The 15,141-nt window shown below is 40.1% G+C and overlaps 1 protein-coding gene across 9 annotated transcripts in view; it reads left to right on the top strand.

Moving 5' to 3' along the window:
* Window positions 1-15,141, top strand: part of HERC3 (HECT and RLD domain containing E3 ubiquitin protein ligase 3) — a 126,613-nt gene that overhangs the window by 61,938 nt on the left and 49,534 nt on the right. For all 9 annotated transcript variants that reach the window (XM_063610237.1, XM_063610239.1, XM_055297014.2 and 6 more), the window contains 7 exons: window positions 139-298; window positions 4,389-4,465; window positions 5,249-5,470; window positions 6,422-6,513; window positions 7,604-7,734; window positions 8,308-8,468; window positions 10,849-10,925. In XM_063610237.1, coding sequence (XP_063466307.1) covers window positions 139-298; window positions 4,389-4,465; window positions 5,249-5,470; window positions 6,422-6,513; window positions 7,604-7,734; window positions 8,308-8,468; window positions 10,849-10,925 — 920 coding nt within the window. The remainder of the gene's footprint in view (window positions 1-138; window positions 299-4,388; window positions 4,466-5,248; window positions 5,471-6,421; window positions 6,514-7,603; window positions 7,735-8,307; window positions 8,469-10,848; window positions 10,926-15,141) is intronic.

The following is a 15,141-nucleotide window of genomic DNA, read 5'->3' as shown; positions in this document are numbered from 1 at the left end:
TTTATAATCTCTATAAATATTCAGATTAAGTGGTTCTTGTTAAAAAATAAAACCTCCCAGGAAGATAATCCTGTGTAATGGTAGCAGTATTCCTGTTTCTGGGTTGTACATTTTCCTCCTCCAATTTGTCTCTTTCAGAACAAATCGGAGCTCTGGCAGATCAGCATATCATTCATGTGGCATGTGGCGAGTCCCACAGTCTGGCCCTCAGTGACCGAGGCCAGCTGTTTTCTTGGGGTGCAGGGAGTGATGGTCAGCTAGGACTCATGACTACTGAGGATTCTGTGGCAGTGCCCAGGTAAGAAGGTTTTCAAATGTCAGTCGTTTTAAATGCTATTTCCTGCTGTTGATTTGTTAGACTCCTTGTTTTTCTTCTGTTTTCCGTTTAATTGCTATTTCCTTTGCACCACTCCTGTGCCTTATACTATTAAAACACTTGTCACAAAAGTTGCAATTATTTATAGAAGTGTCTGTCTCCGTTTCAAAAATGTGAGTCGGTTGGGAACTGTACTTTATTTATTCTAGTAGCCTGGTTGCTTGCTGAGTGCCTGGCAGTCGATAAATGTTTGAATAAAAAAGACATCTTTCACATCGTAGGCTTATTAACCTTCAACTGAAAATTGCAAGTCTGAATTACTCAATTAAGTACTTTAAAATAGAATCACAAAGCTGACCTGTTACTCTGATAGGCCAATCTTAAGCAATACAAACAGCTAAAATACCAGATATACATAGATTCTTTAATGCAAAAATATTAATACAGTAGGTTTTGAGTCTCTTAAAGATTTACTTAAATCTAAACCTTAGATGATTTAGCTAAGTATCTAATAGTTGCCACTAAGAGAACATCCCAAATATTGAAGTTACTTTCAAATGGACTTTTTAGTGGTGGTGTCTCAGTTTGTTGAAGGTTCTTAATGATCAAAGCTGCCATTTTATTTCCTTTATTTAATTCTTACTCCTTTGTGCTACAAATGTTCCACATACCACTACTGTAGTACACATTCTTTGTAATTGTTTATTTAATATCTGTTTTTACTACAAAGATGTGAGCTATTAATGGCAGGATAATTGGATGATTTATTTTAGTATCACCATTGCTAGGAGTGCCTGTCACATACATTGCTGAGTACAAATTTAATAAATGGCCTCTCCTCATCTGCCTAATTATCGTCCCCTTTAAAGAACAGCATATTCTTCTTCCTCTTCTTTTTTGCCCTTCTTAGATTTTTGTCTCCTTAATCAAAAGTTGTGTTAAATAAGAGGACCATGGAGGTAAGAGTGATTTGATTCAGTTCCTGATTTAGGACAGGTAATGTCTTAGATTCATTTCTTCCAAAAATTAATTTAATTTTGTGGGGAGAGGAAGAGAGGCAGTAAGAAAAAAGAAGTGCTAGATGTTATGTTGTGTGTAATATTAGGGAAAATGTTTATAACATTAATGGCAAAAATATTTGTTGATGACCAAAACACAATTAAGGTTTTTAACGGCATTTCGTTTTTAAAAATGAAGTAATCTGTGCTACAGTAGTAGCTTAATATTCACTATTCATGTTCAAATTATGGATGACTTCCAAGACTTTGATTTGTATATAGTTTTCTATTATAAGTTAATTGAAATAAATTCATTAATTTATACCTTTGTATTGTGGAAAGTAACATAGCTTTGATGTCAAACAAGCCTTGGATTCCAATACTGGCTCTTTTACTTGTAAGGTGAATGACCTTGGGCAGGTTAACTTTTCTAAGCCTCAGTTTCCTAACTTAAAAATGGAATTACTTACTGTGTACCTTACAGAGTTATGGGGAGGATAGAAGGAGACAAGTAGGTAAAATACAGTATGTGCTTGCACTGTATGGACCCCCTCTTCCCCACCTCAAGGGTACAATTTCTCTATTATCTTTGTTCTTCTGACCTGCTTCTTGTCTACAACTGATTGTGACAAGAGTAATGGTGATGGGGAATTTGAGTGTAAACCTGATAGGAAAAAGGGTTGTTGGTATATAGCAATCTGAGAAACGTTGGTCTCATAGGCAGTAATGCATGTTTCAATTTTAGAAAATAATGCTGTTCTACAAACTGTTGATTAACACAACTTGGGTGAGTATCCAGGGAATTAGTCTAAGTGAAAAAAGCCAATCCCAAAAGATTACCTACTGTATGATTTCATTTATATAGCATTTTTAAAATAATAACATTTTCGAAATGGAGGATAGACTAGTGGTTGCCAGAAGTTAGGAACAGGGGAAGGGGAGGAGTGGTTATAAAAGTTTAATATGAGGAATTCTCATGGTGTTGGAACTGTTTGGTATCATGACTGTGGCAGAGTGGATACACTTACACGATAAAATTAATACCCAGAAATGAGTACAAGTAAAACTGGAGAAATATGAATATGATTGGTAAATTGGATTAATGTTAATATCCGGGTTATAATATTATACACAGTTTTGCAAAATGTTATCATTAGGGGAAACTGGACAAAGTGTAAAGGGATCTCTCTATATTATTTCTTATAATTGCACATGAATCTTCAGTTATAAGAATAAAAAAAGTTCATTTATATTTGGTACTAAATGTGTTTGTGAACTGTATTTTAAATTTTTATATCTGAGAAAATAAAACATGAACAAAAGCGTTATCTAAGTGTTGATCTAAATAATCCTGTATCCTCTCCCCTAAAGGATATCTATCTTCAAAGATACCCCTCTTCCAAGGGATATACATCTGACCCCTTAGCTTCCAGGGCACAATACACTTACGGAAGATGAACATGACAACTTGTCAACTTTTAAAATAGAGAGCAGGAGGTATTCCCAGGGTGCCCAACTTTCTTGGGTAGTGCCAAGCACTTTAACTGGAATTTTTCATTTAATTCTCGCCACAACTCTATGAAATAGGTGCTGTTCTCTCTCTTTCACATGAACAAGCAGGGGAGTAAGATTTGAAAAGAAATCATGTGACCCTCCTCTTTACTATCCCAGGAAGTTCGGGTTTGGGAGGCATGGCCCTTATTATTTTTTTTAATTGTGGTAAAATACACATAACATAATATTTACCATCTTAACTATTTTTAAATGTGTAGCTCAGTAGTGTTAAATATGTTCACATTGTTGTATAACCAATCCCTGGAACTTTCTTTTTTCTTGCCTTTTTTTTTCTTTTTGGAGACAGGTTCTCACTCTGTAGTCCAGGCTAGAGTGTGGTGGTGTGATCACAGCTCACTGCCTCGAACTCCTGGACTCAGATGATCCTACCACCTCAGACTTCCAAGTAGCTAGGAATGCAGGCGCATGGCACCACACCCAGCTGATTTTGATAGTTTTTGTAGAAACGGGGTCTTGATTTGTTGCCTAGGCTGATCTTGAATTCCTGGCTTCAAGTGATTCTCCCACCTTGGCCTCCCAAAGTGGTGAGATTACAGTGATGAGCCACCGTGCCCGGCCTCTAGAACTTTTTTTATCTTGCAAAATCAATTTCTATGAATTTGACTACAGTAGGTACTTCATATAAGTGGAATCATACAGTTTCAGCTTTTTGTGATGGGCTCATTTCATTTAGCATAATGTCCTCTAGGTTCATCCATGTTAAAGCATGTGTCAGAACTTCCTTCCCTTTTAAGGCTGATTAATATTCTGTTGTGTGTATGTACCATATTGTATGTATATACCCAGAAGTGAAATTGACATTTCACTTATTTTGGATGGTGGCATTGCTGTTATTTTGAAAGCCACATAGACACCAGCCATATTCTTAGGATCTTTCTTCTGCAGCTCTTTCCATTTGGCCCTGAATTGAAGAAGACAAGGTGAGAAATGACGGAGGATTGTGGCAATGGGTCTAAATGCAAAAGTGTGTTTTTGTTGTTGTTGTTTTAAACAGTAACTACCTAAGAGACAGGAGGCTGATGAAAGACCTAATAGAATTATATCATGTAAGATTATATATTTGATTTTAAAAAGACTTTTTTTGGAGGGGGGTGGGGGACAGAGTCTCGCTTTGTTGCTCAGGCAGGAGTGCAGTGGTGCGATCTCGGCTCACTGCAACCTCTGCCTCCCAGGTTTAAGCAATTCTCCTGCCTCAGCCTCCTGAGTAGCTGGGATTACAGGCATGTGCCACAATGCCCAGCTAATTTTTTTTGTATTTTTAGTAGAGATGGGATTTCACCATATTGGCCAGGCTAGTCTCGAACTCCTGACCTCAGGTAATAAGCCCACCTCGGCCTCCCAAAGTGCTGAGATTACAAGTGTGAGCCACTGTGCCTGGCCTTAAAAAGACTTTTAGGCAAGATGATGTTATTTATTACTGATATTTAATTGGGAATATTTCTGATAATTGTGTTTGTGCATGAATATCTATCTGAAAAAGAAAGCCTTTTCTGTTTTAGGTTAATACAAAAGCTGAACCAGCAAACAATATTACAAGTTTCCTGTGGCAACTGGCATTGCTTGGCTCTTGCGGCTGGTAAAGTAACATTAAACATATGCTAATGCTGTGTTAATTTTGAAAACATTTCTCTTTGTCTTTTTGTGTGATATTATCTAACTCAAAACTTTGAATTAACTGGTTAGGGTCTATGCATTGCTGTTGGACAGTGACAATTCTCAGATGGGCTTTGCATAGCTCATCCTTTTCTCAGGGTGTGGATGATGAAGTAGGTGGTCATCATTGCTGCTCCGACTTTCACAGGGGAAGATGAGCAGGGGGCAGGACCATACCTAGGTGTTCTGAGCTTGGAGAAGATTGATTTTTCTTAGCGACAGCCAACTCTCAAGCTACATTCCACTATCAAGCTCCCAAATGAATGAAAAAGAAGGAGTTGGAGAAACCTAAATAAATCTCCACTTCTGTGTCCTCCTGCTTGATTATCTGCAGAGTAGACCAAGTGGTCATAGCTGGATCTCCCGAAGTCTTGAGTCTCATAGTCTTAGTGTGGTCAGAACTAGTGTGATCTTGCTTAAGCCTGGTAATTGGCCTGTTCGAAATTGAATTTACTTATACATTTAATATTTTCTGTGTATAAATTTTAATAGACTTTGAAGGGCAGTAAGACTCAGCTTACCTCTCTGTTATATCACTTGGGAGTTTTGGTTTTGGCAGTCTGACAGCATGAAGTATCTCTATTCCTTTGCTCTTGGGTGGGTTTGGTGTTCGGGGGCAACTGGCAAATGACCCTAATAACTAGATTATTTTTGTGTGTGGAGCTTGTATCATTTTATGGTAATACCAGTTATCCTGTTATTTCAGATGGCCAGTTCTTCACCTGGGGAAAGAACAGCCATGGGCAGCTTGGCTTAGGGAAGGAGTTCCCCTCCCAAGCCAGCCCGCAGAGGGTGAGGTCCCTGGAGGGGATCCCACTGGCTCAGGTGGCTGCCGGAGGGGCTCACAGCTTTGCCCTGTCTCTCTCAGGAGCTGTTTTTGGCTGGGGGATGAATAATGCAGGGCAGCTAGGGCTCAGTGATGAAAAAGGTAGGTAAACCCTTCATATGTATGTATTTAGTTTAAAAGCACATTCATTTAACACATGCTTCTTGAGGATCTGCTACGTGCTAGCCCCGTGTGAGATACTAAGGGAGCAGCAGTGAACAAAATACAGAACATCCTCGTCTTAGTGGAGACTGTATTCTAGTGAGTGGAGGTGCAACAAAACCAGTAAATACACAGGGTTTGAGAGTGCAGCTTCCTGCTTTACATAAGGTGGTGAGGAAGGGCCCCTCTGATAAGAAAATGTTTGAGCAGAACCTGTAGGAAATCAGGTGGGAGATGGGACATGTAGATGTCTGGGTGAAAAACGTTCCTATCAGAGAGAACTGGGTGTGCAAAGGTGCTCATGTGGGAAGAGATGTAGTTGGAGAGAAGGGGAAGAGTAGCACAGCTGCAGGTCAGAGAGGTCGTGTAGACCCAGTTATGCAGGGCCCTGAGGGGCAGGGTGAGGATTTAACTGGTTTTCTCAGTGAGAGGGGAAGACCCTGAGGGTTTGGAGGAGAGGCGTGATCCACTTTGGCTTTGGCTGTAGTGGGTCAAGGGGGAAGCTGGAAGACCAGCTTGGAGGTTGTGGGAGTAAAGTCAGATTTTAAACGTATTTTGAAGATGAGGCCAGTTGGTTTTGTTCATTGTTGGATGTGTGGTTTGAAATAAAGGAACTGCTGGAAGGGCAAAATGACTGTTTCTGAAATGGGGAAAACTGTGTGTAGTAAAGTGAGCTGGAGAGTGGGCAGGGTTGGAGAGTGTAGGGAAACCATGAGGTAGGTTTTAGGTAAATTAAAACTGAGAAGTCTGTTGGATATCCAAGTACAGATGCAGGCAGGAAACTGAACATGCATCAGGAATCCAGGAATCCAAAATTCATGCCAAGATAGTTGTGTATATTTCATCTCAAAGGCAAATGGTAGTGATATTCTGATATTTAATTTATTCTAGATCGAGAATCTCCATGCCATGTAAAACTCTTACGCACGCAAAAAGTTGTCTATATTAGTTGTGGAGAAGAACACACAGCAGTTCTCACAAAGGTAAGGAGCTCAGAGTATTCTACTTTGGTGCTGGGGATAAGATGGGTGATTAGAATTGCTTGATTATGTTAGTGTAGTGATGGTGTGTGATTACAGTATTGTGGCTTGAAATTGAATGCTCTCTTTTATTTGGGTTTGTTGTTTTCCAAAGGAATAGAAAAAGACTACTTTTTTATATGTCTGTGTTATCCTCTTTTGTAATCTTGTAGATTTTATATATATATATAATGTAGATTATATATATAATGTAGATTATATATAAAATGTAGATTATATATAAATATAATGTATATATATTTATATATAAAATGTAGATTATATATATAAATATAATGTATATATATTTATATATATAAAATGTAGATTTAAATATATATAAATCTACATTATATATATATTTATATATATATAAATTCCTTGGTTCTTTATGGAACAAAGATAGCACTTTGTTATTTTTATTTGTTATTTTTTATATATATATTACATATAATATATATAAAATGATGTCCTATGTTCCTTTAAAACAAGTCATTTAAATATATAAAAAAGAAACAGCAATTTAATGTTTTAAAATAATCGTGTTTCTTTTGCTTCTAAATACAGTCTAGAGAGAATGAAAATGTATTTTTATATTGAACAAATATTATTCTAGGTTCACTTTGATAAAATGCCTTAACATTTATTTAAATACAGCTGTTAAAAAAACAGCTTACTTACCAAGGAATTTGTAGAGCACTTAATTTCTTACACGTGAATGATCATGTAAAATCATCTCATTTAGCCTAGCTCCTTGTTTCTCCTTTTTTAAAATTTTGCTTCCTAACACATCATTGTACTTTTAAACAATTTTAAAAATTTACAGAAGGCACACATTCCTTTGAGCAGTGCTATCTTTGTTCCATAAAGATGCAGTCTGAAAGTCCCTTTTTAGTATTTTTCTATTTAATGAACATCCTTACAAAGTGATTTTGGCCAAGTGTCAAGTGAATGTAGTGCTCTTGTGCACATTGTGATAGGCATTTTGTATACAGGTTTTAGAAGTGTACCCTTAAAGATACAGTGAAGTCCTATGGTGTTTGTTCCTTGTTAGAGTGGAGGTGTGTTTACCTTTGGCGCTGGTTCCTGTGGGCAACTTGGACATGACTCCATGAATGATGAGGTTAATCCTAGAAGAGTTCTAGAGCTGATGGGCAGTGAAGTAACTCAGATTGCTTGTGGCAGGTGAGTGCTCTTCAAAGCTTCCTTGTATTCACTAGGACCCAGAAATTGGTCTTATCTTTGTAGTGATGAAGAATGTGATTATACCTAGTCACCGTCATTTTAAGAGATCTTAACTGCATGCACGCCTATGGTGAAATGTGGAGAAAGACCTTGGTAGAGTGTGGTAAGGAAGGGTTTTAGATAAGCAGAGCAACTCGGAGACATTAGGCTTCTTTTGGGATAAAGAGTAGCAGGATGTGGGGAAGGGATAAAGAAAGGAAAAGTGAGAGCGTCCCAAATAACTTCTTGGAAATTTTTGCCTGAGTCTACCCTGCTTCTCTCCGTTCATCTTAGAGGCCACATGCAGCAGATCATTCAGCTCTTTCCTGACTTGCCACCCTTCTCATGATCTAGAGTGTTAGAGAAGGGTAGTATAATGGAGAGCAGCCGCTGCAAGAAGAGTCACGTGTTAACATGGGGACGGCTCTATAGGAGTACCCTGTGCTGTGCACATGTGGAAGTTAAAAGTCAGAGTCAGAGTGTACATCCACATTAGTAGAAACTATGCTGATGAGTTAAATTATTTTTCCACAGACAACATACCCTAGCCTTCGTGCCTTCTTCCGGACTCATCTATGCATTTGGTTGTGGAGCAAGAGGTCAATTAGGAACTGGGCACACTTGTAATGTTAAGTGCCCATCTCCTGTCAAGGGTTACTGGGCTGCCCACAGTGGCCAGCTTTCAGCCCGAGCTGGTAAGAATGACTGTCTCTGGAATTTAATGGTATTTTAAGTGATGAAAACAGTTGTTTACAGAATACGTATCTGTTACTTACTTTGAGGTCTTTTGGAGGGAATGAAGATAAGGTATTTTTTAACATCAATTAATAACTTCAGTACTTACTATGCATGAAGCTGTATAGTTGATATCCTAGAGAATAAATAAATCAGGAAATACTGTTGTATTAGGCCGTTCTTGCATTGCTATAAAGAGCACCTAAGACAGGGTGATTTATGAAGAAAAGAGTTTTAATTGGCTCACAGTTCTGCAGGCTCTACATGGAGCATGATGCAGCCATCTGCTAGGCTTCTGGGGAGGCCTCGGGAATCTTACAGTTATGGCAGAGGGCGAAGAAGGAGCAGACACTTCACATGGCAGAAGCAGGAGCAAGAGAAAGAGTGGAGGGGAGGTGCCATACATTTTACACCACCAGATCTCATGTGAACTCAGAAAAAAGCTCACTTATCACCAAGGGGATGGCCCAAGCCATTCATGAGGGATCCGCCCACATGATCTAAACACATCCCACCATGGCCCACCTCCAACACTGGGGATTACTGCAGTTCAACGTGAGTTTTGACCAGAACATACATTCAAACTATACCAGTTATTTTGTTTCCACAGACCTTGGTAGTGGTGTATACATTTTATTGTTGTTGCTAATAATGACAGTTCACACGTGCTGAATGTTTAATGACGTTTCATTACTATGCAAAGCACTCAAAATAACCTAAGAACTAGTTAGTGGTTGTTATCCCCATGTTAGAGATAAGGGAACAAAGTCTTAAGGAGGTCAAGTAATTTGCCCAAGATCACATAGATTCTGGAGGCAAGATTTAAACCCAGGTCATTCTAAATCCTGTGTACTATGTTACCTCTACTTTGCTGTTGGCGTTTTGGTATATAACGTGATGTGATTTCTTTTTATGCCATTTATTTTTCTTCCCTTAAAAAATAAATAGCAGTCTTGGTTTCATTGGAAATCAAAGTAAGGCAGTCATTAATATTGAATGACTGCTTCACCTTGAAATAATAAGTCTGAGGCTGAAATGGAGCTAGAGAATCATTAAAAGGAAGTGTAATTTAATAATTAATTTTGATTTTGAAGTCGATAAAGTGACACCCTTATGCCTTGATCAGGAATTTGTTTGAAACAGTAACCATCATAAGTTTTAGTACTGGATTATAAGAAACTCAAGGACACAGACAAACTCTTTTCCTTTTTGTAAAGCTAGCATATAGCACAGGACCTGGCATGAACTTGTCACTCAGGAGACATTTTTGGAATGAATATATGAGCATCTGAAATGTAGTGCAACTTAAAATATAAATAAAAAGATTTTGTTTGGGTGATGTTCCCAAAAGCAAAAGAATGGCTTTGTGTCCTCTTCTGTGTAATTTGTAAATTCTTTTCTCCAAGACATTGTAGTCAGATGTGGAATACATTTATTTAGGAAGTTTACCAACTCAAGTGTTTTTTGGTTATTTTGAAGCCACAAATTTTTGAAGTTGAATTATAACCTGACTTCCGTGGTCCTAAATTTGTGCTTGGATGTTTGCCAAAATGATTTTATAACATAAGCAGGTAAATGTCAATTATGTAAATGACATGGTTTTAGGAACCCTCTTGGTAATGTGGGAGCACAGAGGAAGGCATGGAGGAGTATTGTGGTTAGAGGAAGTTTGAGCTGTGCCTCGAAGGATGATTTGGAGTTAGCCAGGTGTAGAGGACTGTGAGGGAGTTGGTGTGAGCACCACCAAGGTGCAGTTCCAGAAGCACATTCAGGTTATGCTCTCGGTGGGCACATTCATGGAGAATCCCGTGTGCCAGGGGCAGCAGAGGGAGGAGGCACCGAGATGTGAAATACTGTGGTATATTAGAAATAAAGGCAACGTGGTAGTAGGAGAGTGTCGCCGTGGACACAGTGTGATGGGAGGTAAAGCAGGGAGCAGGAAATGGAGGTCCTTCCACGGCAAGATTCGTCCCGAAGGGGCGTGGGCCCACCACACTCACATGCTGAATTATTTGTTACCATAAAGAGTAGTGCCCATTTCAGATTTCAGGTCAGTGGCATGACAGAGTTAGAATGAAAAAGAGAAACGAGGTCAGGATTCGCTGGCAGTTGGGGAGGGGCAGAAGAAGAGTTAGAGTGGAGGATACTATTTTATATGTTTATTTTTAATTGAAGTAGAAACAGTCCTAGGCAGTGAGCCAGGGGAGATTTCTTACTTCTGTGACACAATTAAAATGGATAGGTACCCACTCTGAAGCATATTCTGCAACAGTAGAAAAGGGGATCGAGGAGAAACTTCAATTAATGAAAAATATGCTTTCGGAATTTTTTTTTTGACAGATCGCTTTAAATATCATATCGTTAAGCAGATCTTCTCTGGAGGAGACCAAACTTTTGTACTTTGCTCCAAATACGAGGTAAAATTTTTCTTGTGACTCTTATTTCCAGGTAGGAATAATAGTGAACCAATATTTATTTTAACAAGTAATTACAACATAAAGAGCAATGTTACTCTTTGTTTCTACCAATCCTATGTTATTTCTAAAATAAGCAAACTAAATCTGGAAGAAGTTGTCTCCATTTGGCTCCCTTGAAGTGCCAACAATTCTCCTGGTATTATGGAGTTCTAATTTACAATTTGAAATTATTTATTTATATTTGTACTTGTTCCAGAAACACTGTAAAGGATGCCTAGGGAGTTTGTGCTTACTTTGGCATTATTTGATTTTCCATTTCTTCCCTGTTAAGTGGCAACAAATGCTAGGTATTTGAGAACTTGGTGGGTTTGTTTGATGTGATTGAGTATATATATGTATGTAAGGGATACCACAGTTTTCAGATGTATTTTATTATTTGTAATCTGCTCATGACATGACACCAAAATTTCCCTCCCATTGTCTCCTGCATCACTGTAGTGGATAAAGACAGTGTGACATTGTCTTTCTGCTTGAAGGTAGAGTATGGATCCAGGTTTCTGTGACAGGGCTGGAATTCCTTCCACTCTTCATTGCTGGGGGAATTCAGTCTGAAAAAACTCCACAGATTTGTTGTCAGTGCTGCACTCCTTCCCCTGTTCTTTCTCTCCTCTCTCCTCCCCTCCCCTCCCCTCTCCCCTCCCCTCCCCTCTCCCCTCCACTCTCCCCTCCGCTCTCCCCTCCCCTCTCCCCTCCCCTCCCCTCCCCTCTCCCCTCCCCTCCCCTCTCCCCTCCCCTCCCCTCTCCCCTCCCCCCTCCCCTCCCCTCTCCCCTCCCCTCCCCTCTCCCCTCCCCTCCCCTCTCCCCTCCCCTCTCCCCTCCCCTCTCCCCTCCCCTCCCCCCTCCCCTCCCCTCCCCCCTCCCCTCCCCTCCCTTCCCCTCCCCCCTCCCCTCCCCTCCCCTCTCCCCTCCCCTCCCCCCTCCCCTCCCCCCTCCCCTCCCCTCCCCTCCCCTGCCCTGTCCCCTCCCCTCCCCTCTGCCCTCCCCTCCCCTCTACCCTCCCTTCCCCTCCCCTCCCCCCTCCCCCCTCCCCTCCCCCCTCCCCCCCTCCCCTCCCCTCCCCTCCCGTCCCCCTCCCCTCCCCCCTCCCGTCCCCCTCCCCTCCCCCCTCTCGTCCCCCTCCCCTCCCCCCTCTCGTCCCCCTCCCCTCCCCCTCCCCTCCCGTCCCCTCCCCTCTCCCGTCCCCTCTCCCATCCCATCCCTTCCCCTCCCCTCCCCTCTCTCCTCCCCTCCCCTCTCTCCTCCCCTCCCCTCCCCTCCCCTCTCCTCTCCTCTCCTCTTCTCTCCTCTTCTCCTTCCCCACCCTTCCTGCTTTTATTCAGCAAACATTTCAACAGGACCAGCTCTGAGTGGTGCATGGATCCTTATACTCTCCTGGAGGAGCAAGGGAATGGGCTGTTAGTGATGAAAAAGGAGTCAGAATTGACTGGGAAGAAAATGAGCAACTGTGGAAACCAGGGGCTCTTTCCGTCTTGGAAACTTTCTCTGTTAGTTTGATACTTAGCTATCTTTAAGTACACAAAGTTTTTGTCTAGTCACTCTGATTCCATGATTCAGTTGGAAAAGGTCCTGGTGGAGCCCGAGGCTGTAGGCTGGACAGCTGAAGCTGATGATTAGCTATTTTCCAGGTCAGGTGCCTGAAGAAGGTGGCTTAGTGCTACCATCTGGCATGATTTGGAACTGCTGCCTTAGACTTATTTTAGACCCAGCCTCAGGGTGTGTATTACAGAGAAATCCTGAGGAAACCTGAGGTTTTTCTTTGTTTCTTCACGATGTCAATAAAACAAAATACAAAAGGCACTGACTCTGTGGAGGATAATCAGTTTTTGTCCATAAGTAGTAGAGTTTTAAATATTTATTTCCCCTAGAAACTGACTAGTATTGAATAGTATTATTAAATAGTATCCAACTTTAATTTTCCTGTGAAATTTAACATGAAATTTAGTTTTCTTTTGTAAATATAGTATCTGATATATGTAACTGATTTTTATTATTGTAATTAACACCTTGGGCCTGGAAAACAACACACTGATGAGAAGGAAGTGAAGTAGCATACTATTAGAGAGACAGGGCAGGTTAAAGTTTAAACAACTGGAAAGAGGGATAGGTATGCATGAAAAGCGTAAGATCACAAAGAAAAAGGAAAGCAAACATTACTTAAGAAGATGTTGCTCTTTCTTTTGAAACTGAAACCTATTCACATTTACTTAAACTATTAACCAGAAATGATTTAGATACAGAGACTGATCAAATCATATGCTTACCCTGTTACCATATCACTTAAAGAACCAAGATAAAGCACCTGTATAGTTACAGCCTCTATTTTTTTTTTTTTTTTTTGAGATGGAGTCTTGCTTTGTTGCCCAGGCTGGGGTACAATGGTGTGATCCTGGCTCACTGCAACCTCCACCTCTTGGTTTCAAGCGATTCTCCTGCCTCAGCCTTCTGAGTAGCTGGGATTACAGGCGTCCACTACCATGCCTGGGTAATTTTTTTTGTATTTTTAGTAGAGACCGGTTTCACCATGTTGGCCAGGCTGCTTTTGAACTCCTAACCTCAAGTGATCCACCATCCTCGGCCTCCCAAAGTGCTAGGATTACAGGCGTGATCCACCACGCCCGGCCACAGCCTCTATTTTTATAAAAGGCTGACTCATTCATTACTGCCAGGCCTTAGGTGAAAGAAGGGAGGGAAGGAGTTATATTCAGATACCCCTTTGCTACACTGATTCTAGGTCTTGGGAATTTAGTGAATGTAAACCATAGCATCTCCTTTTCCTGTCGTTTTGTTCCCTGGATAGAATTGAAGAGGGAATGTGGTTGGGATTGTTAGAATTGTGTGTGCATGTGTGTGTGTTTGTGTGTGTGTCTATCTCATAATCTTCTTTTTCCTAGAACAGTGATTCTTAACCTTGGCTGCCTACTGGAATTACCGGAGCTCTACAAAATACTGATGACTCTAGAGATTCTGATTTAATTGGTCTGGAGTATGACTTGGTCATCAGGATTATTGAACGCTCCCATGGTGATTCAAAGTCCAGCCAAAGTTGAGAGACACTGACCTAAGAGCAATTTTTCCTTTTTTGCCTGTATGTATTAAAGACAGGAAGAATGATGTTTTTTCTTGGTTCTTTAAGTGATTCTGAACTTGTACTTCACCCAAGGCGTCTCTGGTTTATTGGACATATGATAAGGAATGAGAAAATAGTTCCAAGTCTGTATATTATTGTAGGTTTGTGTTAGAATTGATGTTCAGCTGCCCCTTTGAATGAGGGAAATAAATAAAATTTACATAACAACAGTGGTTTTACAAGGAGGTAGAAAGACAATCTCTGTGTGTACTCCAGCATCCGCTTTGGATTATGAGTTTCAAGATGATTTTTGTTCTCTCAATAGATATCTGTGGCCATTTTAGTAGAATAGTTACCAGTAACCAGGTGATCACAAACTTTGTCAGGCATCTCTGTTTTCTTACGTGCTCTACTCTTTCCTCCCATAATGATACCTTAACTTGAAGCTATGGGAAAGTAACCAAGAAAATTTACTTTGAAAGTTATGTTTTTATGTGTAGGTACAAAGGAGAAAAAAATCTCATGAGCTGATGAATGAGTGCTTTAATATTACCTTTCTCCTCTTCACTGGAGATAAGAATAGGAGTATAAAGCACCATCAACTTTTTCTTAGTTCTCAATCAAGAACAAGGCTTGGGGAAAATAAGTTGAAAACAAGCAATTTTAGAAAAGGAAAGTGCTTATTATGTTTTTTTTTTTCTTTAATCTCACCGAATAAAAGATGTACAGTGTTGGGCAGCATTTGGAATTTTCAAGGACATACATTATTAACATCTTTTTCTGCCATTTTTCTTATAATAGCTATATACTTGAAGCAAGAAATTAAGAGTCATTGTTTTTATAGGTTATTTGTCATATAGATTATAACTGAACTCTGGCTCTTTTGTAATACATTTTGTTAAAGTTTGGTGGACATTTATGGCAGATGGCTAATACCTTAAAAACCTGCTGTTATGGTGATTCAAAGCAAAGGGGAAAGAAGTCTGGGAAAATTATAATGACTTGGTTTCTCTGGGAAACAGACCCGAGACTCAAAGGTTTTTGGGAGAGTGCTCTCTAGAAAAACATCTATTGAGGGATGAAGGAAGC

Source organism: Symphalangus syndactylus, chromosome 10, assembly GCF_028878055.3.
Source record: "Symphalangus syndactylus isolate Jambi chromosome 10, NHGRI_mSymSyn1-v2.1_pri, whole genome shotgun sequence".
Taxonomy (NCBI): Eukaryota; Metazoa; Chordata; class Mammalia; order Primates; family Hylobatidae; genus Symphalangus; species Symphalangus syndactylus.
The sequence above is the reverse complement of the archived record's forward strand: the minus strand, read 5'-3'. Positions and strand labels throughout refer to the sequence as shown.